This window comes from Branchiostoma floridae, chromosome 18 (genome assembly GCF_000003815.2).
Source record: "Branchiostoma floridae strain S238N-H82 chromosome 18, Bfl_VNyyK, whole genome shotgun sequence".
Taxonomy (NCBI): domain Eukaryota; kingdom Metazoa; phylum Chordata; class Leptocardii; order Amphioxiformes; family Branchiostomatidae; genus Branchiostoma; species Branchiostoma floridae.
In genome coordinates this window covers 6,980,386-7,007,245 of record NC_049996.1, presented here as the reverse complement: position 1 = coordinate 7,007,245, position 26,860 = coordinate 6,980,386, and the positions used below count along the sequence as shown (strand labels likewise).

The 26,860-nt window shown below is 39.6% G+C and overlaps 2 protein-coding genes across 2 annotated transcripts in view; both read right to left on the bottom strand.

The window, feature by feature from the left end:
* LOC118406043 overlaps positions 1-5,445 on the bottom strand; it is an 18,616-nt gene extending 13,171 nt beyond the window's left edge. Inside the window, exons 1-4 of the mRNA XM_035805898.1 lie at positions 5,309-5,445; positions 1,743-1,844; positions 781-949; positions 48-142 (exon numbers count right to left, since the gene is read on the bottom strand). Of these exons, the coding sequence (XP_035661791.1) occupies positions 48-142; positions 781-949; positions 1,743-1,806 (328 nt within the window). The 5' untranslated portion in view covers positions 1,807-1,844; positions 5,309-5,445. The remainder of the gene's footprint in view (positions 1-47; positions 143-780; positions 950-1,742; positions 1,845-5,308) is intronic.
* A 13,146-nt stretch (positions 5,446-18,591) lies between these two features.
* LOC118405254 (collagen alpha-3(VI) chain-like) lies at positions 18,592-22,905 on the bottom strand. Its single transcript, XM_035804652.1, has 4 exons — positions 20,968-22,905; positions 20,134-20,258; positions 19,549-19,701; positions 18,592-18,986 (listed from the first exon to the last, which is right to left on the bottom strand). The coding sequence occupies exons 1-4, from the start codon at positions 21,359-21,361 to the stop codon at positions 18,771-18,773; spliced, it is 888 nt and encodes a 295-aa protein (XP_035660545.1). The 5' UTR covers positions 21,362-22,905; the 3' UTR covers positions 18,592-18,770.
* Between the last annotated feature and the right edge of the window lie 3,955 nt (positions 22,906-26,860).

Sequence of the window (26,860 nt, the reverse complement as noted above, 5' to 3'; positions counted from 1 at the left end):
GATCGATTTTCGCTACATTGTGACGGGGGTATAAGAGGAATACTTACTGCACGTCGCGGTTCCCCTACTGGCGGTATAGGTGTATGTGGTGAGTTTGGGCCAGCTCACAGAGTCATAACATGCGTCATGAACCTGGCAGCACCTACACAATAAACAAGAGTTTGAAGAACTCAAACCTCCGTGAAATATTTAGAGTATCTCGTATCATGCGTTGTTAAATCGTATTATTAAGTAATCAGTCCTGCAAATATGGTTTTGATAAACATAACATGTGTCCATTAATCACATCCTGTAAACCCACGGTTCACATGAATACACTATGGTGAACATGGACAAAAATTGAGAAAACAAAGGCAGACCAAAAGCAATACCTCCCCTTGAATTGGAATCTTCTTCCATGATCCATTGACCCCATGACCTGGACTATCATGTCTGATTAACGACTTGTTTTACCACCTCTGAACTCCGGAAAGTCTGACCTTTGCGACCACTCACTTCCTGCCACTCTACTAATTGTATGCATGTATTCAAATAACTACGGAAATATCAACACCGACATAACAAACACACACCAAAAACAAAGGCTTTGCATACCTAAAGTTCTGCTGTAGTACCAAGGTCACACACCAGGAGGGCCAAGATTGACCATTTTCTCAAACCCTATCACATACCAAATATCATTACAATCTATCAAGGGGCTCTAAACTTACACTGACGACAAATGACGGAAACGAACACACACACACACACACACACACGCACAGACGTAAAGACACTAACCTGTCAATGTCGTCCACAGGAGTTCCGGACCCGCCCCACCCACAGTAGCAGCCGTAGTCATTGTAGTCTAAGGCGTTTCGTCCCGTCACTTCAAACACCATGATTCCGAACTGGGCAAGATTCCTTTTTTCTCGGTGTCGAGGCTCATCGGCCAACACGGATGCTGGATCTAAAAGTGATATCAGAGAAACACATAGGCGGAAACAATGCAGGATGTTATTGTAAAGTAAACTCCATGTTTTGTGTTTTGTTACCCATTACGGCTTGACACCCGCTATTCCTTTGTGACATGTTATGGAAACCCCAAAACTGATGCGAGCGTGCAAGAATGATTGGCAAAGCATTGTCTTCATCATGGAATCTAAGCGATCGACAAGATTGAACAAATGACTAAACTCACAAAGTATGGTATACCGAACAATGGAGTCTTCGTTTTTGTTCTTTCACGTTTTTCCTCGACTTTTGAGTTGAATTTGGCATTCAACGACACTGGTATCCGTTTTTCACTATTTGTTATAACTTACGGCATCTATTTGCTAATTTTGTATCTAACAGTAGAGAGATCAGAATCATCTTTATTGAGCTTTAGACATACAAATACAAGATGAAAGATTAAAATACCTAGGTCAACCCATTTTCTGGACTTACGACGTTCAGAGGGCGCAAGGTAAGATTATTAAAAAGAACAATCGTGTGCGTCGGACTGCTGAGATACAGACTGTTTTAAAATTCTTTAAACTTATTTGCACAAAAACTAATATATTGCACTATTTCATGTAACAGTTTTAGAATTTAAACAGAAAAATCCTACCTTCCTACCCTTTTCTATCAGACGGTAATTAGGAACATAACGCCATAGTTAAATGCACAATTGTTTATCTTGATATCTATGGCCTGCTACGCACGCCACATTGTCACAGAGCCGCCAGTTTGTACAAATGTTTCGTATAATGTTTACCTACCGGCATTTGCCCCAGCACCCAATGTTGCCATCGCGCAGAGGATGAGGGTCCACTTCCCCCACATGTTGTCACTGTCTTCCTCGGCTTCAGACCCCAACCCACCTACAAAATATCATATGGGTCCGTCCATTCGCGAGTTTTGCTGTTGACAGGCAGACAGACAGACAGACAGACAGACAGACAGACAGACAGACAGACAGATAGATAGATAGACAGACAAATAAACAAACACACCGAAAACATAACCTTTTTGGCGAAGGTAAAAGACTTGAACGAAAAGTTCATGTATACCAACAGTGAAAATACAGACTGAAACCTTAGCATGTGGAATAGAAACACAGCGCTCCATTTCCTAAATGGATTCTGGAGGAAACAGTTTTCTTATATCATTCGGGGCACCTTGTAGAATGTCCAAAACAAAACGGAACAGATTTTTAAGACAAAATAAGCTGGCGTACAACATAGTTTTTAAGGAATGGTCAACACAAACCTAAACTGGTATACAACATAATTTGAAGAATGCTCAACACAAACCTAAACCGGTGTGTACTGTTAGAATTTGAAAAAAATTAACACAAAACAATGCTAGTGTCTAACAGATTTTAAGAATATTCAAGACAAAAAATAAGCTGGTGTGCATAGACGTGAAAAGATTTGAGATAAAACCAAAATTATATGCACAGCCCACATTCTAAAGAATATTTAAGGAAAATATAAACTGCTTTACAATATATTTTGAAGAATGGCCGACGCTTTGTGCCTACCTCTGTGAGAAAGAAACAAACTTCCGGTGCTACCGCGGCGGTGGTCAGAAGAGAGTTTGAAACCGCTCAGTCGAGTGCGGCTTTCAACTCGAAAGTATTATAACGTGGCAGTGTCGTACCGGATAGTTTATCGTATATGTACCTCTATCATACGTCAGTTCTGACGTGCCGACTGTTGTGTCTAAATATCGGACCTTATTATGTGGCGTAGATCGCAGTGTTTTAAGCCTCATTCGCAGGCGTACATACAGTTGGGCTTGTCTTTGGCTTGTTATGTTCTGTTTTCCGATCTTAAGTCTCTGTTCTGATTGTACTCTATTTCTGACAGTCACCCTCCTGTGTTAGAAACAGGGAACAATCACAACCACGGAATTAAGGCATCATAAAAAAAGCTAAACAAAGGAATCTAAACCCTAACGTTACAGCACGGCAGGATTTTTTAAATGTCCAGTACAGCATGAGTTGTTCACGTGCGCCTAAAATATTTGCAAACACAATTGCCGTGCTGTATCCTCTTGAACATACCCTGTTCATACCCTGAACATGCCTTGAATAAAACATGACTACACCTGATCTGTGCGCCTGATGTTTGCTGTATTTTAACCTAAGGGAAAGCTGGTGGGTCTATTTCATGCACACCAACAGTGACAATTCAGCCTGGACCCTTAGCTAAAGCTAAAGCTAAAGTTGCCATACATCACATTGTGATGCGTAGGTCAGGTGTGACAGCGATCTCGCCCCCCCCCCCCCCGTGATCTCGCCCCCCCGGGGGCGAAATTACTAGCGATCTCGCCCCCCCGGGGCGAAATCACTAGCGATCTCGCCCTCCCCGGCTAGTGATCTCGCCCCCCTACCTCGCCCCCCTTTAGCGATTTCGCCCCCCCCAAAAAAAAACGGGTTTACATGACATTTTAGAAGTTGATTGGTACAAATCACAAAATACAGTTTCAGAATGATATAAGTACACGAGTTTGATACATAACTCCATTCATAGTATCAATATTAACGTAATTACATGGTAATAAGATAGTTGAACTTGTTTCAAACAAGGAGGGTTGGGTCCCTTGTATTCCCATTATTGCATATACCTGAGTCTTGACATAAGATGTATTTCATTGTATTCACCTGTCCTCAAGCAACCTATATATCTCCAATATGAAGTCTCTACCACGAAGTGACCACAAAAGAACTATGTAATGTCTTTATTAATTATGCAAATATTAGTTATTAATTAGAATAACGCACATTTTGGTATATGCACCTGGCCAAGGGATATCTTCACCTCCAACATGACTGTTTTTCTAGTATTTAGGAACTGATGCATTTACCCGTGTTTCTTAAGACTGGTACTTTACCAGTGTTTGTGTAGCATTTAGCAACAGCTATATCAACTTGCGCGTAGATAGTGTTTATAATGAGAAACTATTATTCACGTGTTTTTTTTTTAGTGCTTTGGAAATGTTTCCAGCACAAGAAAGAAAACACTGTGACAAATTGAAAACATATACCTGACGTGTACCATAGACGGTGTTGATTTATACGTTCGCAGTAGCACTGTTTTTATGCCATCTCAGCAGCAAAAATTGTCTTCTTCATTTCAATGTCATGTTTGCACCGAACGATATAGTATCGACTATATACTAAGTACATCTTACGGTACAGTAATAAGGTGCCATATAGGTACCAGGTAACACACCATATACGTTACTCCCCAGGTGCAGTATAGTACCAGGTAGCGCACCTGTAATATGTAGTAACCAGCTGCTCTTGGGGGGGGGGGGGGGCGAAAACGCTAAAGGGGGGCGAAAACGCTAGTGATCTCGCCCCCCGGGGGGGCGAGATCGCTGGGGGGGCGAGATCGCTGTCACACCGGCACCCATCTCCGTTTCAAAACCTTAGCAAGTGGAATAGGCTTACTCAAGTTTGTGTTGAAATAAAACATGACTGCACATGAAGTTTGCTGTACTTTAACCTTTAAGCTGATGGGTCTATTTCAGTATGAGTAAGCCTAGTTTGTGTTGAAATAAAACATGACTGCACCTGAAGTCTATAACATACTTGAATGCACAACACACAACTAAGCTATTTTGTAACATATTTGAAGAATGTTTAACACACAGCTAAGTTGTGTTCAACATAATTTAAAACAAATACTCAACACAAAACGTACCTGGTTTTCGACATAATTCTGAAACAAATTACTCAACACAAGCTAAACAAGATATATGTGCGAGATATATGTAATTTGAAGAATACTCAACACGAATCTAAGCTAGTGCACGTGTTGAATACGATTTGAAAAATACTCAATACAAAACTACACTAGCGTGCAATTTATTTTATAAAATGTTCAACACAAAACTAAGCTAGTGTGTAACATAATTTGAAAAATACTAAACACAAAACTAAGCTAGTGTGTAACATACTTTGAAAATACTAAACACAAAACTAAGCTAGCGCGCAATATACTTTGAAGAAGAATAAACACAACGCTAAGCTAGTGTGAGACGAAAAAACACAAAACTATTTAGCTAGCGTGCAATATACTTTGAAGAGTAATAAACACAAAATTAAGTTAGCGTACAATATACAACACAAAACGTAGCTGGTTTGCAACATACTTTGAAGAATACTGAACTGTGATATAGGCTGGTGTGTAACATAATTTGAAGAATATCAAGACAAAAATAAGCTGCTGTGTATATACTTAAATAGACGTGAGACGAAACTATGTACCACCCATTTTGAAGAATGTTAAAGACAATAATGATTTGGTGTGAATACTTTGAATAATGCACCTACCTCTGTGCTTGAGAATAGAAGTTCCGATGGTCAGAAGAAAGCTTAAAACCGCTCAGTCCTGCGCGGTTTCAAACTCCAATGTATGTCTACGTGGCGTTACCCAGTGTTATATGTACCTCCGATATACGTCAGTTCTGTTACCCAGGCTGTTGCCTCTAAATATTGCGCAAATTGTGATGATGTACTAGCAGTGTTTTAGCCTCTGTAGCAGACATATAGCTGGGCTTTTGTTTAGATTATTATGTTCTGTTTTCTGATTTAAGTCCATTCTGATTGTAACCGATGTCTTACAGTCAGCTTCCTGTATTATAAGAAACAGGGAATAATCATAGCCACGGAATCCAGACAAAAGAAACAAAATAACAAACATAAGAACAAAAATTCCAGTAAATGAATCTTAAGCCTGCCAACGAGGCTATGTGTTTTTCCAGTTTCCATGATGCAATGCGGATATCCGTATACGTATTGGAGATAAGGATATCTGTTTAAAGTCACGGAATAAAACTTGCGACTGAATGATCATCACGTGGTCACTACTAGTATCACGAAATTTTGTCATAGAGAGATATTTAATCATAGTGTAATGTAATTTTATGGGCAGCTACATATTACTAAGTTAGTCGAGACAACAGCCTCTCTATTTCTCTTTGACTTGGATCGTTGGAAATGTTACATCTGATAGAGCTAAAAGTGACTTTATGCATTGACTTTAATGCATTTATTGTTTGTATTACGTTGTGGTCCATTGTGTGGATATCCTTTGATGTGTGGTAACGCAATTGAAAACATCTCATAATGGTCCTCTCTTCATAGTCTATCGTTGAAAATGTCATATCTGATAAAATACACTTAAAAGCAATTTTGTAGCTGTTATATTGTTTGTAATACGCAGTGCTCTGTTGTGGGTGGGTGTGCTATGACACACAAAAGATAATCCGTATCAAGATAAGTTATTTTGTAAACCATTACCATCTGATATGAATTTGCTTTTATGGTTATATATATAGCTCTCTATTATGGATAACCCCTTTGATGTAAAGAATTGCGTAATGCACGGTTTGCAGATTGTCATAGGTGTTGAATAGCCGAGAAAAACAAGTTGACTGTTCGACGCTATAGTATAGCGCAAGCGCTTACTGTCAAGGACTCTAATAATAGTTTAGAGGGGCCTTGCCATTGCAAGAGCTGCTAGTAATACTCTCGAAGCAGAGGTTGGTGGAGAATAAACAGCGCCGTATTTTTTTCGACTAGCGTTTTCACCAAAGGGAGAGGCTGGTCGGAAAAAAAAACACGGCATATAAGGAATAGGTCACCGACCTCTGCTTGGAGAGTAGCTAGTAACACGTGATTTATTAGTCAGTCTTGGTGTTTATTGGTCCATACTTTTGGGCAGCCACGTGGTGTCTTTTCATCGCTTATGATATAATATCCGCCTCATACATACTTACGTACATGTACATGTACATGTTGTTTGTATCTTATATCTTTGACGATGTTTTTGAACTCCCTTTCTTGTACCATGCCCTTATCCCTGGTAACATGATGGATGAATTTTTGACGTCTCGTCTATGACCGTGTTGTGATCTGCAAAGAAGCTCTCAACTGGCTAGCAGCTTGTTTCTGTAGCAATTTCCTGTATTCTTTCCCTGCCGGTAGCAGACACGGCGGGTAAATTTTGTCTTACAGTTACAACTACAAACTGTATGACTAGAATTTCTCAGATTTCTTCCTTCCCGGATCAATATCAGTTCCACAACCAAACTATTACTAAAAAGTATCACATAATTTGAGATAGACATAGATAATGAGCGCCACCTACCAGTACTTACGAGATCTGCACGTACCATTATTCCCCCAGCAACACAGCATAGGAAAGAACTTGGCACGACGTTTCTATGCCTCAAGCGCCCAGCGTTGTGCCCGCTGTTACATGGAGAGGCGGTGTATCCTTGGTGCTGTCCTAGGTGCTGAAATGGGGGTCCCTAGTCCCTGCCGTGTGCGGATGATATTGCTGTATTATCTATGTAATCAGGTTGGCTTTGGTCATCTCGTGCCCATAGCATCATCGAAATGAGAGAACATACGACGTCGCATACTGTCCTGGGTACGAGATTGGGATGACACGCCATTGGTCTAAACATGACCTTTGCTCTCTGACGTCACCTCTGAGCGCCACAGGTTTAGAAGATGACCTTGAAAATATGTCTGGTAAGGTAAGAAAACACTTTTGAAGATTCTAGGGAAGGCATGGTTTCAAAGTCACCATCGTTAGCACGTAAGATGATGTTTGCATTTTAACCATGAGTAGAAATAGTGCATTGCAGTCCCTATTTTAGATAGGACGTTGGGAGATAAAACTATGTAGCGTGATAAGTTGTGTTGAAGCAATTTTCATGTTGGATAATTTGAATTTGAAGGCAAATTTTCTGCCAGCCGTAAGTCTAGAAAAAGTTTCCGGTTCCTCACTTGGCACTCGATAACATTTATTAATTCTTTATCCAGGGGGGTGGGGGGCTCGAAAATGTCAAACTTACAACTGAAGCAGTTATAAAACGTTACCTATTAGTCCGCTAAGCCACATACAAACATTTTCAGGATCGTAGATGCCTATATTTTTCTATTGGTATACATATCATACAAGACACAGTGGTGAATGCACTCTAGCAGGGCTAATATTAACATTGCCACTGGGACATTTGAAAATAAAGCAAACAAAGGACAAAACAGTGTGAGATCAAATAAAATAAAGTACAGCAGTGGGGTGACGGATCCATATGTGTTATATATACACAAGATTTTATGGAAAATGTTCAATCAATTTGAAAACGTTTGGTCTGGAGTATATATGACTGTGTAAGATGCATAATATTGGTATTTGTTTCCTTTGATGAAGAGGGTGAACCCCTGAGTAAAAGTTGAGTTAATGCTGGGTCAGACAAAGTTTTCAAATCAAGGGTTGAGCTTACAAGGTCTTGAAGATTGCAGAGAAGGGATATTCTAAGTTGGTTGTAGATGCCTTTACAATAGGGCTGGGTACCGGTACAGAAACGTCAGGTCCAGGTCCGGTTCAGGTCCAGAGGATCAGGTCCAGGTCCGGACCTGAACCTGGACCTGATGCAGTATGACTCATACCCATGGTCCATTTTAACTACAAAGAAATATGTTTGGTGGAGTATTAGACTTACGCTGGCGTTTTAAAATCCTACAACGCTAACTGCACCTGTACAATTGGCTGTAAAACTTGGTAGAAATGACTATAAACTCTACTCTACTTCACTCTGGTTATTTCCTTCCACCTGCAAGCGCCAAAACGTGTGAATGCCTGATAAAATAATCTGTTAATTCTATAATCGGTCCAACATCCGGTCCACCTAATTTTTTCAGGTCCGGTTTTTCTGGACCGGTCCAATAAGAAAAACAGGTTTCGTACCGGTACGCTGTACCGATACCCAGCCCTACTTTACAAGTATCTTCCTTTGTAGATTAACTGCTGTAGCACTGTCATTGACTGCTAGGTGGCGTAGTGTAGAATATTCCAGAGTGAACACGACGAATTAAATCTTTCTCCGGGCAGAAAATCTACAGGTCTCAACGGCAATACAACGGCACAGCAGGCCCACAATACCCACCACAATAAAAGGGACAAAGAACTTCACGTTCACCCTAGAGCTTCCTGTGAAATATCACCCACGGAAACTTATCAACAACCTGTTTGACCCTCCCTCCCTTTATTTGATGTGGTTATATATCCGACCCAAGACAACCTAATATCCAAGCAGATCCTACGGTAGCATATTAAAAGCTGCCAAAGGAGTGAAGACTGCCTAGGAGTGTGTATGCTCCGGTGCCCATCTGACTCACTTTGACCGGATATACTCCTTGCCTGCTTTAATACTATCTTATGGCACAGTACGATCTGCTTGGGGATTAAGGCAACATGACATTAGTCAGTGTGGTTTGTAGAAGTGCTTTGAAAAGATTCAAGGATAGAGACACTACCTAACAGATTATAGATGATGATATAAATATTTGGTTCTGTCGCGGCCTAGAGCCACAGGAATATAGTGTCCGGCGTGTAGAAGGCATCACTCTCAAGTTTGCAGCCCCAACGCACAGGCGTAGCCATTTTAATGACTTGATATATTTTGACATGAAGATGTTCCTGTCGCGATTTTGAATGTTTCCAGGTTCGATTTCTCGGAGTTTGCATGGAGTGGGCAGTCTACAATGTCTCGTTTTTGGATACGCCTCGGTTACAAATGGTCGATCGATGACACTGTTTATATCAACAGCACACAAACCCAGTCGCTAACTATAGCCTGCCCCGGTCAAAGTTCATGATAATATGCCCTTGCTAATCGGTGGTTTTCGGCTGGAGCTTGGCGAGTTCCTGCAAAATATCTTTTTTGTTTCTATAACCTACTTTCAACATTGTTACATATGATTTGTTAAGTTGTAATACTATCTGGGCATACTGCGCTACTCTCTTTTAATAGTTATAGAATGATTTGTAAGAAATGCGCTTCAACTCCCCCCGAATATCCTAACTATATATCTTAAGACAGAAATAAAAACAAGATCGTTTTAGGAAGAGATTCCACGTATATATTCAAACTTTTGATGATATACAAGTCGAAAATTTATGTGCGCTTATAATGTGATGTTTTTCAGGCACAAAATATCAGGATCAACTCTTCGCTATATCATGATGTCTTGAGTAAATACAGCCAAACAGCAGGAAGAAGAAGAAGTTGAAAATGCTGAAACATGTATGCTCGGACTTTACGTTATTCTCTCTATACAAATATAGCTAGTTTGCATCAATCATTCGATTACATTTCATTCCTTGTCTAGTGTATATAGTTTATCGGTTGCAAAAGATATCATTAGCAATTGCAGCAAAAATCTACAGATATTTCATATAAGTACAAGTCATGATCATTTTAGGTCGAAGCAAATCGTCTTCTGGTGAAATGAATTCAACATGATTTCTAGAGAAGCAACAAGCAATAGTGCAAGAGTATTCTTGATTACATAGGTATATCTTTTTAAAACATTAACTTAGAGCTATTCAATCTATTCCTATTGCTCTGCTTATCCTGGGTTCATCATTTTATTGATCTAGCTCAGTTATCACTTCTTTCAGCTTGTTCTTTCTATCAAGCCTGTATATTATAGTCTACAAAGGAAATCATGATATCTCTTTTCAATAATGATGACGTACATCAGGTACACATACCTGTGTCTGAGGCCACGACTGAATAATTAGTCCATTACAATCTCTGAGATCACCTGAGGTGAACAATGGCTACACTCATTAGTAAATCACGTTACAATGGCTACCGTCACTAGCCAATCAGGGCTTACTTATCCAACTAATTTATGTAGGCCCCGCCTCCCATATGGTTTAACCCGGTCAATACTATAATTACCTCACATGGCAAAGGTCACGGTCGTTACAGTGTCTTCAATAACGACAGACACCGTCAGGTCATTGTTGTCAGCATTGTATTCGAAACTCTTCAAAGAGCCAGCAAGAATGTCAGCAACGGAGAGATGAGAAGGCAGACCGATAGGCGAAGAAGAAGCAATGACATTGCCCACAAGGGCTGACACTGGAATACGATCTTCAGAGAGGACCTTGAATTTGAAAGTACTGCCATCAACACCAAGGAAAAACGTCCCGAGAGGGACGTCGTCAGACAGCTTCATTTTATAGGCAACGCCCAAGCCACTAGATATCTCTGCTGCTACAACATTCAAAAGCGGGATTGGATAATTGGCTTCTTGTGGGCTTGTCGTTGCTAGCAAAGCAGCTTCAGAAATCAGCAAGTCACTTATGAAAGGAACGATAACATGGTCATTGACTACATCGTGAATTAGATCTCCAAAGCGGACAGACTTGACAGTCATGCCCAAAGAAAACGACTGAATGGTTGAACCATCATCTGACTTAGCGGAGCTGAAGAAAAAGAAGACCTGTGAGTCGAGAATGTTTGTTTTAAAGTCCAGTTCCAGGCTGTATCCACCTTGTTGGGGCATGATCTGGATATTTATGTCTGGGACGGAGTCATTGCCTTCAAGCTTTACAAGGTGGAATAAAGTCGGAACGTGATGGCCATTAGTAAGAAGAAAAGAGTTAAGCCCATAGATGAGTCTATCAATGGTTAACTCTTTACTTTCTGCTTTGCCAAGGCCAACATAACCAATTTCAAATCTCTCAAATGTAACAGCGAAGCTAATACTTCCGATTAAGATTGAACTTTCGAAAAGGATAGCATTACGGAAAGATCCAAAAGGTACGAATAAGCGGGCATGAAATAACGTCGGCACCAACGGCACGGTATAAGTGACATTAACAGAAACTGTATGCAAAGCGGGGAGAATTATAGGTACGAAAATGCTCTCTGCTCTTCCTAAAATATGCAACGTCCTATTGCAGCGATCAACATAGCTACTATACACACGTACAGTGTTTACAAGCAGTTCAGCACCGTAATAACCCATATAGTTTTGCAAATAAGAAATATTCAGGTGTGGAAGCAGAGCTAAAAGGAGTTGCCCTACAGTTGGAGTTGGAGGCCAGCATTCCTGATAAGTTATATCGAGTCGACATCCGTTGAGTTCCAGGTGGGCTTCACAGCGTCGCCAGTCTTCTTCCAAGTGTTCCAGGTAGATTGTGTAGACATCCCTGACCTTGCGGCTGATAAGATGTCCGAGATCGGGAAGGGTGCTTTCTAAATTAAGAAAAGAAGCAAAGGATGAGAAAGAACTCCTATATTTCAGAAATAACTCTTACAGACAGTAGTTTTGAGCATGTACACGCAAGTAACCTATTCAGTATATCTGACGTATTTTCCATTGCAGCATCATTTAGATTTTTTTTTCTAAATCATGTTCGTAGGGCCTGATGTTACCATCATATTGATGAAGGGCGGCCCATAGCGATAACTGTAGCAGCATCTCTTCTCCCTAAGTCAGAAACATCAAGATTAAGCAAGCTTGACTTCACTGACTCAATAGGCGAAGCAGGGGTTACGAGGCTGCTCGGGAAATTCCCTACCCCATTTTGACCGGAATGGTTTGATCCGCCACATCGCACCATCGCACATGTGGCGGGTTCTTTTACGTGCCCGGGATGTGGCTCTCCCCAAACACGGGACCTCCATTTAACGTCCTATCCGAGGGACGACTCATTTTCACTTGAGTGCATTACTTTCAACTGCAGCCAAATAGTCTGTAGTGACTACTCAATTTACTTGAAGGAAATGATCACAATAGACTGGTGACCACTATAGGTAGGATCCCTAATGCTTGTAACAAAGGCTGAGATAAACTACGGGACCACCAAAGTTGTCACGATTGCGAGTTAGTCCTTATGCAGAGGTGGTCACGAGTACATGTTCGACTCTCCCACCGTATACATTAATCATGTAGGCAAGACGTTAACTTCATCACTAATTTGTGTACTTCCCGACCTACCACAGAGCCAGACTCCATCTGGTAACTCCAAGGACGTTAACGTCCTTGGTACATGTACATAGCTGTCGTCACAGACACAATAGCGACCGCCATAGTCGATGTTGATACAGTCCTGAGCACAGCCGCCATTGTTGGTTTCACATTCATCAATGTCTGCACAAACGTAAGTATGAATTGAGAACTGGAAAAAGTGGCGACTCTTGAATGATAACTCAAGTTCTTCACTTGATATTGCTTATACTGTTGCACGTCAGTCTGTTGAGTATTGCCAATCTTTAACACATTGCTTTTCCACTGTTTTTTTTAAATACTACTTGTATGATCAACTTATATGTAATTTTATGTAGTTTGTATGCCCTTGTTTTTACGTCAAGTCCAGGAAGATCAGCTACTAAATATGTATTTAGTATGTATGTTGGCTAATTTACTTGATAAAGTATGAAAATATCAAAATCTTACGACAGGTTAAACCATCCGAGTTGAGTTTGAAGCCTTTCCGACAGGAACAATCGAAACCGCCATCGAAGTTGCTACAGTCCTGAGCACAGCCGCCATTGTTGGTTTCACATTCATCAATGTCTGCACAAACGTAAGTATGAATTGAGAACTGGAAAAAGTGGCGACTCTTGAATGATAACTCAAGTTCTTCACTTGATATTGCTTATATTGTTGCACGTCAGTCTGTTGAGTATTGCCAATCTTTAACACATTGCTTTTCCATTGTTTTTCCTTCGTGAAACGAAGGTTTGTAGTCAGTGCTGTTTTTATGTCAGGGGGTCGTTTGACAGCCTGATAACTGGGGAACGCATGGATGGATTGTTTTGATATTTGGTATGTTGGTAGGATTAGACATGACAAAGGAATGGTAGGAATTCCTTTACGGCAGGGCGCTCTGGCGGCGTGTTATGGTACTGCAGCGGAACTTCCGGTTTTGCTATTTTTTGTTTGGGACTTGTTTGGGTGATGATTTTTAAGTGGTAGGTAGCTGTGTAAAAGCATAGTAAGGTGTGTAAGTTTTGGCCACCTAGGGGTTTCGCAGGGGCGGTGAAATTGATTCTTGTTTTAGGTGTTGAGAAGGAATAATGCGAGAAGGGGTTGATGGATGTTAATGACTGTAGGTATGTAGATAGCTTACGTAATGATGTACATACTTGTATGCTTGTTTTGCAAATTAGCTGGTAATTTGCATAATACAATAGGTATGTGTAGAAACCCTCAAAACTCTGTGTCTGTGAACAGAACAGCTCCTTCACGCCAACACAGATTGATCTGATATTTGGTATGTGGGTAGCTCTTGAGAAGGAGAAGAAACGTACGAGGCGTTTTTTTGTCTAGTGGCTTTTGACGGTTTTGCAGGGGATGTTTGTACTTGAAAAATAGTGTGTAATGTGCTAAGTGTGGCAATTACGCAATAGTGGTTTATATTTAGGAGTTACGTCATTCTGCGTGGGCTGGAGTTGTGCATGGGCCCCGCCGTCCCCACAGGAAGTGACCCCAAAGGTCATAGTTGCGTAATAGAGGACAGCACGACTTATATATACCAGACGATTACAAGACAATGGTACTATAGGGACAGTACATTATACATGATGGGGTGTAAACGTTTCCTATAAGATTTGATAATCTGTAGATTAAGGGCGATGAATAAGGGCAATGATGATATTGTTTACGGTGGCCTATATTATACGTTTTAAAAGGGTTGTACATGTAACAGTTACTACCAGTACAATACATTGTTGAACAAAGCAGGGTTTGTTTTTCACAGTAACTTGTAGTCATTGATGAGATTGTTTATAGGGATTGCACATTAGACATATAGGATGCACAATGTAGTGGACTGCATTGTGAAGCAAAGAATGCTACATCATCATTGTTGCAAGCAACAAGTCGGCAATAATGATCTGTAAAGGGGACTGTACAAAGAAAAACTATAATTCATAATATCACTTTGTAGAAACGTCCACGCAATGTGTCAAGTCGTCAATATTGACAATATTGATCCGTCAACCCTTCCCTTGTTATTACCATCTAAAGGGATGATTCGATTGCGTACGCGCGGAAAACGTGCTGTCAATTCCGGGAATTTTTACGAATCGGACATACTAGTACACAACTCAGTTAGGCTAATATTTCTCTCTTTGTTAGTTAGAGTCCATTCCAAGTCATCGTGCGGATGTTTGTTGTCATTGTTTAGAATTGATTTTAAAGTTTTGTAATTATATGTCTAGAATCGACATTTGATATTTCAGGAATATTTTAACATTATTTCAATTTTATAAGTATTTCCCTGGTCCTGTAAAACTTTGGAAATATTCATGGTGTGGAATTAGATACTTCTAATGGTTTCTAAATAATAATAACATCATTATGCCATTATTTACCATTTTCTACCATTTTTTGTAACATTTTGTAAATGGGTCAGTGGGCTGGGAAGATAGCAATTCACACATCCTTGCAAAGTATCCTTATGCAACACAGTATTGGAATGGTCTTGACATTGCTGTTCGTTCACTTAACTTTTCACTGTATAAAAAACATTTAGTTAAATTAGTACGTCCCTCCATCAATAAACATTTAAGTTACGGTCCTCGATACACCTGCGCCCTCCTTACACGCCTTCGCATCGGCACCTGCAGTCTGAACCATAGTTTATTTATCCGCAATTAAGCTTCTAGTCCAGCCTGTAACTGTTGGTGTCAATGTGAAAGTGTTGTACATTTTTTGTTATACTGCCCTACATATCAACAATACAGAATTAATTTTTTCGGCAATCTACAGAACCTGCTAGGCAATACTCTTGACTTCAATAGTTTATCCGAATCAGCCCGTATTATTAAGGGGTTCACCTTTCCTGTCACAATCTACAAACTGCAGTATCTTACAGTTACCCAGTTATATATTGTACATACGAAACGTTTTGCAACTACCTTGTAACCTGACTTATATGTAAATAGCTGTGAACTGTTTGTTTTGATATTGTCATTTATCTGTTCTTGTCAGTTATCTTTTTTTATAGGTGATGTGAATATTAGCGTACTGCTAGAGTGTATTACCTCACTGTCCTGTTTTGTATTTTGATGTTGAATAAATAAAAAAAAAGTATGGTTGGGTGTCAATGCAACAATGGCCCACCACAAAGGATCCACCAGCCCAGCAGTTAAATCTAAAAATATACAGAGGCAACAACAGGGCTTACTTTTATGGGGACAATAAACTAATTTTACCATTTGGCAAAGTTTAAATGTGAAAGAATCACACAGAGGTTTCACAATTGTTCTAAAAATATTCTGTACAGTTACTTTCAAAATGTTTCAAAACTTTTAAAACTTTTTAAATGAATTCAAATTGATGAATATTTTCTTAGTCAATTAAAAAAAATCCATTATTGTGGCTTAGATATTCAACATAATTCAGAATTTTATTCAACATAATTCAGACTATTACAAATATCACCTAAAACCCTCAAGGTGACTTGGAATTGACTAATGTGTCTTATCTTTGAGTATCTGCTATTATGAAATGAAGTAGGCGTATAATTTGGGTACCTACTGGCTGGCAAAATACACCTAGTTATTATTATTAATATAAACTGTCCTCATTATTTATGCAAATTAGCCCATGATTTGCATGATAAAAATTGATTATGTAAGGCATCTCCAAAGCTATCTCACTCGCTCGCTCACGGCCCATGACAAAAGCTATCTGCATTCCAAATACCATGACAATCTGTCAACGCAAACTATTCCACTTCAAAGGGATGATACAGCTAACGTTACATAGGCGCGAAAAAAGTTGTAGAATTCCGAGAATTTTTGCCAATCGAACTTATCATTTTCTGTAAGGCTAGCCCCTGAGATGTCTATAAAAAACACCCTCCAACCACCACACCCTTGCCCATTTCACGGTTGAGTTCTGCGAACGCTTGTTTGTTGTTCTTGTGAATACTAGTTGTATGATCAAGTTATATGTATGCTTATGTAGTTTGTATGCCCTTGTTTTTACATCAAGTCCAGGAAGATCAGCTACTTAATATGCATTTAGTATGTATGTTGGCTAATTTACTGGATAAAGTATCAAAATATCAAAATCTTACCGTCACAGGTTAAATCATCCGAGTTGAGATTGAAGCCTTTCCGACAGGAACACTGGAAATGGCCAGTTTTGAAGTTCGTGTAGGTACAGATCTGAGCACAAGGGCATTCTGGGGAAAATGCAAATACTGTTAATCTGGAAAAAGAGATACATATTTGCTCTAAGGATGATTGTCCAAGCAGTAATTATACCCGGTAAGTCACATGCTCCAACCCCAGATAATCTAAAATATATATTAGACAAGACCACAAGACCATATCTACAAACTATCCAATCCCTTCATACAACACACTAACTCTTCATGCTTGTGGCTCTTACCGTCCTGCTGTTTCCGACAATACCACAAGATCACATTTCCGCGCTATCCCATCACATCTCTTCATGCAACACACTGATCGTCAAATCACAAATGGCGTCAGTCCTCCCGTCATACACCGCAAAACAAAATGGCGGTGCCCATACATGGCAACAAAAACAATACAGGTTTTGCTATCGCTGACCTGCAATTATTATATTTCTAGGGATCAGGATATTCTCTACGGTTATACTGTGATGGCAATACTTGAAATAGTACTCCCCCAAGACACCTTAGAAGCTAGACCAAAAGGACTAGTACTGGGCCTTTCTCACCGTTGCACAACGTTCGAGAATGAACAAAGGTTCAAACAAACATCATACTGTACTTCTCGGATATTACAAGAGATGTATTTGATTCGTACCACATAGCTCAATCCTGCTGGAGAGGTCACACGGGGGGTTTTGTGTCATGCTCACTACTCTGGAATTATCACCAGTGAGGATGCGGTGCACCTCGTCATTGATGAACTCTTTCCGTCCTGCAGTAACGGCGTACAGGTCGATCCCGGCGCGGTTGACCTTCGAAGCATAGTCTTTAAACGCGCGGTAATGCCAGTCCTAGGCGAAAACCGCACATTTGATATTGTTACATTTCAACTGCTCCATGTTGGACTGAAATTCATCGATCTATAGTGAAAATGTTTGGACGAACTTAAAAAAAAAACTATTCATGTGGCACAGCGATCTCCCGGCCTTCCCGGGGCGAAATCAAAAGTGACCCCCCTCCCACTTAAAAACGGGTTTACATGACATATTAGAAGTTGATCGGTATAAATCATAAAATGCAGTTTCAAAATGATATAAGCACACGATTTTGATACATAATTCCAATCATAGTATTAATATCAACGTGATGACATAGTAATAACATAAAAACGCTAGAGGGGGCGAAAACGCTAGTTCCCGGGGGGCGAGATCAGGGGGGGGGGGTCAGATCGCTGTGACACCGGGCGTTTTTTGGTCAAGCTGGGACCTGGAGGGGGGCTTTTGAGGCCCGCCCTTTATAACCACTGTATCTCTTAAATGATCAATTATTTATCAATTTGCTACTTTGACGTAATCTGACGTCCGTATGATGTCATCGGTTTGACTGTATTGAATGGAACCATAAGAAAGGGTATTCCCTGAAAACTTCAAGGTATGCTACAAAAATGTAACAACAAGTGCATATAACAATGATAATTTTACGTCTTGTGTAGCCAATAGCAGCGTCATTGACGTCATGATTACGTCATAAAATGGCGACATGCATATCTAAGAGACCAGGAGGGCTCAGCCATCTGATAGGCTTTAATTTTCAAAATACTTACTTTCAACAAATAATCGCAAATGGCAATGTGAATAGACTAAAAACGTTCATTTAGGCGTTCTTTGATGAAAAAATAACATGTAGTTACAAAATATGACCAGATTTATTCATTTATTGGTCTGGCTGTTGCTGCGGCTATTACAAATTGTCATATGGTCCGTCACCTTAGATTTTGGCCGATTACGTGGGACTATGTTCAGGGAGGTAAAACCGGGGCTTAAGTCAGAAGTATTGATGCTCGGCACAAACTCGACTCAGTGAGAGTGGACTGACCCAAAAGGAAAGGCAAGAGTTACAAAGGCTGCTTGGGAATATTTCAATTCTGAAAAGGAAAATCAAAGTGCCTTTAAGGTAACTCACCGCAAAATAGAATGAATCCTGTAAGCTTCCATCTGTCACAACTACAGCCACCTTACGTGCTCCTGCTCGGAACTTCGTCTGTGGGCAAAAAATGTGACAGCTGATAAAGTTGCTTAAAAAGACTTTGTTTGTATTACAGGGCGATGTGATTGCAAGTAGGGGATCGACGAAGTCCGGATAAGATGCGCAATCTTATTCAGTATGGAAAATCATAACTACTACAGTATGTTCATCGGCCAAATGCACGTGATGCCCATCAACAGTCATGGGACATCGTTTCATCACACGCACGGCGATAAAACTGAAAAGTCACTAAAAAGTGACACTCGTCACCTAGGTTTCAGAAAATCCAACAATCTGTAGATAGACCTACGTAGTCTGGGGTAAGATCGATGGTTAGCTATTTCTTACTTGAAAGATATCACAACCAGCAGCGCTGTTGTAGTATCTTAGAAATCCACTTAATGCAGGAGACACATGATCAAACTTCATCTGTTTGGCCAACAAATATGCCCACATACGAAATGTTACCAAAATCCATCCACAGCTTCTCGAATATGGTTTCCACCGACAGATTAACGGCTCAGACAACGCAACATAGCGTTTAGCCCACTTGGGAATGCATGTACCCCACGCCTACCACAGCTATCATGTATTCGATGGCTCCGCCAGTCCGTTTCAAGCCTCCGGTGAAGTCAATGTCGCGAACGAGGTCTTGAAAGTCCACGATGTTCCCATGGTTCCATAACGGTAATATCATAGTCGCTATTGATGTGTAATTGATCACACCCACCTATGGCATATATGAGCAAAACAAAAACTGTCGTGAATTTAACCATTCAATATTTGCAGATGATCTCAACTCTCTTTCCATTCCGTGTCGTCTAACTCCTGCCCTGATACGTCAGTTGTTGAAATGATTCTTGCCACACCGTCAGTACCGGGGCAGAGTACCCTAAACCACTCCACTGTGCAAGCACTTCAGTATGGGACCTGTCCATTGGTGTAGCATATACAACTACCGTCAACAATACTCTTTATCAGTAGTGCAATTGGTAAAAGTGATATGTGTTATGGAATTTACGTGGTTAATTTCATCTACCTTTTTTCATCACTAACTTTACTATAGCTAGATAAAAGCAAACAATGGAAAAATGTTTCCGTTATATTAACTATAGGACAGCCAAAGGAGCAAATGTGATTATATATGCCCATATTGCCATACGGTGAAATTCTTGATGCTCAGACATTTGACCACGTTCACGACGTATTCTTTCTCCTTCTGGTATATCTCCGGGCCCATGCTCCAGGAACCGTCCAGGAGGAACATGACATCCACTGGGCATGTCTCTGAAACAAAATGTTGAAATAAAGTGTTCAATAAGCTCGTTTACACCTCCCAGTACTTATCCGCGGATACAAGAATTGTGGGTAATATGTCAAAGGTCAAGGCCCCTGACTCATAAACATTTCTCGTCCCGACCATTGACTTGATGCCTAACAATGTCCAGAAGTGTTTTGTTTATGTCTCGGGGGCCTTCATATTCGATACATTACGAGCTTACACCGTTGTATAAGGCTATCGGGATGTATGAGTGGTACTTAACTTGTGGTAGTTATAACGACTATAACGACTAGGCTCATCATTAGTTAACTACCTAGGCTGTCTGTGCAGTAGAATTTTTCTAATTATCTTACACCAGAATTTAGTGTTTTGCCTGGTTTGCTGTGCGGTTTGATGATTGCAAAGCAATTCATGTTTCATTTATGAATGGCTCTGTGAATTGTAATGGAACTTGCCGAAACTTCTGGGTTATACAGATGGTATTGCCATTAATTTGGAATGATGCTTACTACCTCTATTTGGAAGGTGACAGCATTAATCTAAAAAGGAGGATCCATAACTAATTTTTTTTATCAGGTCCGAAATCGGAAACACAATGATACACTTCAATGTACAGCTTATGTATTTAGACATCTATGCCCTGTTGCCGTCATGATCTTGTCATAGAACCGCAAGTTTGTTCGATTTTTTTTGTTTCATATTATATATACGTACTGTTATTAACATGTGTAATTTGTTCTGCATCAGACAATGTTGCCATCACGCAGAAGATGAGAGCCCACTTCCCCCACATGTTGCCAATGTCTTCCGCGTCACCTGTAGAAACAGACTCCGGTCTTGAAAAGACAATAATATCAGAAGAGGACTGAATACAGCACTTTAGTAACCTGGACAAACATTTAACAAATGGTTTCTGTAACATAGACGCTTCAACCACTGAAACCGTAGACACTTCATCCCCTTCAAATACAATCCCAATGGAGAGCTCCATATTAGACTCCCTTATAACAGAGAAAGAATTGGACACCTCTATATCAAATCTAAAAAAAACAAAAAATCTAGCAGTGGCGACATGATTAATAATGAAATGTTTAAATGTGGAAAACATATCCTAAAGAAACCACTTCTACATCTTTTCAATTCCTGTCTACAAAATACTTACTTCCCTAAAGAATGGTCACTAAGTCATATTGTACCCATTCATAAATCCGGGGACACTTCTGTCCCAGACAACTATCGAGGAATATCCATTATTAGTTGTCTGGGAAAACTATTCTCATCTATTCTGAATACCCGTCTAGTTAATTATGCAGAACATTACAGCCTTTTCAAACCACAACAGGCCGGTTTTAGAAAGAACTTTAGAACAACTGACAACCTTTTCGTATTATCCACCTTAGTTAGCAAATATCTGAGCAAAAACGCACGAATTTATGCCTGTTTTGTAGATTTTAGCAAGGCGTTTGACTCGGTTTGGAGAGAAGGCCTTCTACTGAAATTAAACAAACTTGGATTAGGAGGGAAATTTCTACTCACTATAAAAGACATGTATTCCAAAACAACAAATTGTGTTAAAACTAGCCACGGTCTTACCGAAACTTTTGTAACTAACTGTGGGGTTCGACAAGGCTGTAATCTTAGTCCAACTTTGTTTAATTTATTCATAAGTGATTTACCAGATGTGTTTAATGACCATTCCTGTAACCCTCCTATATTGCACGATAAGAAAGTGTCATGTTTGTTATATGCAGATGACCTGGTACTTTTGTCTGAATCTCAACAGGGTCTGCAAACTTCTCTAAGTAGATTAGAAAATTATTGTGAATCATGGAAGTTGAATGTTAATCTAAAGAAAACTAAAGTCATTGTATTTACGAAAGGTGGCCGCCTACCAAAAGACTGCCTTTTTCTATATAAAAGACATGTAGTAGAAATTGTTACAAATTATTGCTACCTGGGCATTGTTGTAAACTCAGCTGGCACGTTCAAGGCAAATAACAAATATCTGCACAGCAAAGGCCTGAGAGCCCTCTATGGAATCAACCAATCCCTTGGCAAAGCCGACGCTTCTATATCCGTAAGAAGCAAGCTATTTGACACATGCGTGAAACCTATTTTGTTGTATGGTTCGGAAATATGGGGTTTATTCAAAACTCCAAAATCATCACCAATTGAAGCTATCCATTTAAAATTTTGTAAACAATCATTAAATGTCCCCAGATCCGCATGTAACCTGGCCGTAATGGCAGAACTTGGAAGACACCCTCTTAAACTAGAAGCATCCCTTAACGCCATCAAACAGTATATTAGAGTACGCCAGAACGTGCCAGCTGATAGTCTATCAGCAGACGCTCTTTTGTGTCAACGTAAACTGGACACATTAGGCGCTAAATGCTGGGCTTCTGGAGTCCGCAAGACGCTAGAGGAATGTGGTTTTGGCTATGTCTGGCACTCTCCCATATCATCTGTCCTAAATCCATCACAAATAATTCCATCCATCGACCAACGTTTAAAAGATATGTACCTTCAATCTTTCGTAACAGCAATGCGCAGCAACAACAAATTACGAACATACAGATTACTTAAAACTACTTACAACGACGAGAATTACTTAAAGATTGCAAACATTCGGCACAGAACAGCCATCACAAAGCTCCGCATTAGTTCACATAGACTCCACATTGAAAAAGGCCGACATAACCACATTCCTCTGGAAGAAAGAATCTGCCAATACTGTAATTTGAATAAGATAGAGGATGAGTGTCACTTTATTGTTGAATGTACTTTATACAACAACGTAAGAAACGTCCTTTTTGAAAATATACAACTTATGTTCCCAAATTTCCGATACTTGAATACCACGGAAAAACTTATATTTCTCATGCAATTAGATAAGCCATATATTATTGATTCCATTTGTCCTTATGTTTATAACTGTTTTAAGAAGCGAGAAGAAGTTGAACTTGTACATACTTGAATGTATTAGCATATGTAGAGATGATAAGATACCTTTTTTGTCAAAATTGTACCTTATCACTAGCGCTACGACCTGTACTTAGCTTGTTTGAGCACAAATGTACAATAAAGGTCATTCATTCATTCATTCAATAATTCTGCATCTGCCGCACATTTTGACAATTTAACGATACTACAGCACATACAGTCAGCATGTTTTCGGTGCCTTTAGTCTGTCGACAGAGTAAGGCCTATTTATCACATCATTTTAGTTCAAAAAGTTTTTCAGTCGAAAACTACTTTTACGTGATAATTGTTTTCACAATGGTATCACATTACTTCATCACTACATCTAGCCAGGTTTATTCCACGTACTAGTGAATAAGTGTGATGGGGGGGGGGGTGTTATGACAATTTCTCACTAGTAGACTAAACTTTTCTCCTCTACATAGTGAATTAATGTAATGGAGGGGCACCAATAGACTCAAATGCATTTCCCTTATTAGTGAATTAATGTGATTGACTATCAATTTTTTTTCACTAGTAGACTAAAATTTTGTTCTCTTGATAGAGAATTAGTGTGATTGAGGGGTACTATCACATTTTTGTAATTAGTAGACTCAATTGTATTCCTCATATCAGTGAATTAACATGCATTGGCATAATACCGGTCATAAGCCTTATACCGGTCGATTAGAAATAGTGGAACTTAAAGAGATCTACACATGCAACAATAGTTATTTCTGAGGTATGCACACTTCAGACATCTAGGTGTCCAATACATAATTTACAAAGCATCGATAACAATGCATTCGAAGACAACAAGGCCAAAAGTATTCGGGTCATTTTCGGGGCAGGCGAGCTCGTCGTGGGACAAACACACTGTCACGTTCATCGCCAGATTTGTAGATAATAATCACATGTGCTCACGGCACAAGACGAGCATGATTCAACAGCAATCTTGAATTTCTTTTGGTGACCTACAACTCGTGTAAAAGTGTGAGGAACCGTTGCATTATCGCCCGGATCTACGGCTGAATGGGTCAAATTGAACGTACGCCGCCATTTTCCCGCCATTTTTTAAGCTACGGCCAGCAGTAAAGTTTTACGTCATAGCGGTTGTGACGGACCAAAATTAAATGAAAATTCTTGTCAGTATACGCCCATTTTCTCATGACTTTTTGTATGCTCATGCAGATTTTTGTTTTGTGCAACTACTAACAGGAAAGAAAGGAACAACAGAGGATGTATAAACTGGTACATAGCGGCAGTTAATTGTGCCGTGTTTCGTTCGGCCGGTATAGTGCACTCCCTTCCAACCACGCGCCCGTTCTCCGTGCAATTCCGCGGTGTGTTCCAATTACGATATTATGTTTTTAGCAGGACCAGAGAGACAAAATAATTTACACAGAAGAAGTGGCAAAGGTAAGCTGTAACAGCAACATGTAACTGGAGAAAATGATGCGTTGATCATTTGCCAAATTAGCATTGCTTGAGAAATTGCAGTAAACCGACCGGTATTATGCCAATGGATGTTAATGTGATAGCGGGGTGTTATCACATGTTTTCACTAGTAGACTCATTTTTCACCAGTAAAGTAAATGAGATAACCATTGTAAAATAAGTTATCACAACTTTTCCAACTATCATGTTTTCTGTCCTAAAACACTTTTAATTAAAAACTAAATGAATGCGGCAAATAATCAGGTCTTTCAACAGCATAGCTCGCAAAGCCGTGAATGAGTCTTTATGATATTTAATAGGTGGATTGGGGTCCGAAAAACGAAGGTCACGTTTGATGATAGGCCAACTAGTTTTAGTCTTAAGCCCCTTAATTGGCTCCCCCTTCTGAACCTCACACAGTGCACTATTATGGTCATCCATCAACGTATGCTCAACTCGAGTTGCAATTTCCAACAAAAAGACAGGGACCTAAGATGTTATTTTCTAAACTGTCTCAACATTTTTTTCCAAACTAAAGCCAGGTTACTACACAGTAAGAGTGGAAATTCAGAGTGAAGCCTTAGCATATAAAATAGGAACTAAGCTGGTGGGCAAAATAATTTGAAGAATAATCAACACAAAACTAGGCTGGTGTGCAACATAATTTGAAGAACAATCAACACAAAACTAAGCTGGTGTGTAACATAATTTGACGAACAATCAACACAAAACTAGGCTGGTGTGCAACATAATTTGAAGAACAATCAACACAAAACTAGGCTGGTGTGCAACATAATTTGAAGAACAATCAACACAAAACTAAGCTGGTGTGTAACATAATTTGAAGAATAATCAACACAAAACTAGGCTGGTGTGTAACGTTATAACATAATTTGAAGAATAATCAACACAAAACTAGGCTGGTGTGTAACATAATTTGAAGAACAATCAACACAAAACTAAGCTGGTGTGCAAAATAATTTGAAGAGCAATCAACACAAAACTAAGCTGGTGTGCAACATAATTTGAAGAACAATCAACACAAAACTAGGCTGGTGTGCAAAATAATTTGAAGAACAATCAACAAAAAACTAGGCTGGTGTGCAACATAATTTGAAGAACAATCAACACAAAACTAGGCTGGTGTGCAACATAATTTGAAGAACAATCAACACAAAACTAAGCTGGTGTGCAACATAATTTGAAGAATACCCAACGCGAAACTAGGCTGGTGTCCAACATATTTTGACGAATAAACAACACAAAACTAGGCTGGTGTGCACCATAATTTGAAGAATAAACAACACAAAACTTAGCTTGTGTGCAACATAATTTGAAGAGTAAACGACTCTACAGTAAGCTGGTGTGTAATACAATATGAAAAATACTCACAGGGAAGGGGGTATGACTAGAAAAGATTTCGAGAGAAAACCAAATTTGTATGCCACATATTTAGAAGAATATTATAAGACAAACTTGTCTGGTGTGCAATACACTTTAAACAATGGTGAATACTATCTACTCACCAGTCTGTGAAAAAGTAACGAAGTTCCGGTTGTTTGAAAAGCTTGAAACTACTCAGTTCAAGCGACGTCCAACTCTAACGTATGACAACGTGGCGATGTCGTACCCGATATTATATGTACCTTTGTCATACGTCGATTCCGACTTACCGACTGTTGTGTATAAATATTGGGCCTTATCATGTCGAAAAGATCGCAGTTCTGTTGTTTAGCCTCCACTGCAGGCGTATAGCTTGGCTTGTCATATTCTCTTTTCTGGTCGTATGTCTAAATTTTGGTTATACCTGGTTTCTGACAGTCAATTTTATTTGTTATCAGAAACAGGAGAACAATCGTAACAATAGAATCTACAACCGTACGCCTGGTAATGAGGCTTTGTTTTTAACATATTTACAGGATGTGCAGTGTTATGCGATCCGGGATCTACGTGTTTCGATAAGGATCACTTCTAGCGACGCAAACCTTGAAAAGATTTTAGATATACACCGACTACTCCCACATCACAGTATGTACAGTACAGTATGACCGTATGTAGTCACATATACTGTTTATAAATGACATTCAATTGAGCGTGACATCACTGCCTAGCATTTGAGTAAATTTCAATGGTTTTATGTTATAATGTAACTGTTGAAAGCTAAAACATTGTGTCGATACGTTGCAATGAGATATTCAATTTCATATAG

Excerpts from the sequence above, each read along its gene's own strand:
- LOC118405254 (XM_035804652.1), bottom strand. The coding sequence starts at position 21,361 with ATGTTTTCCACATTTAAACATTTCATTATTAATCATGTCGCCACTGCT. Across the intron at positions 19,702-20,133 it reads TGAGCATCAAGAATTTCACC|GTGGGTGTGATCAATTACAC; the intron begins GTATGGCAATAT and ends TATATGCCATAG. Across the intron at positions 18,987-19,548 it reads TCGAATACATGATAGCTGTG|ACGAAGTTCCGAGCAGGAGC; the intron begins GTAGGCGTGGGG and ends TTTTGCCCACAG.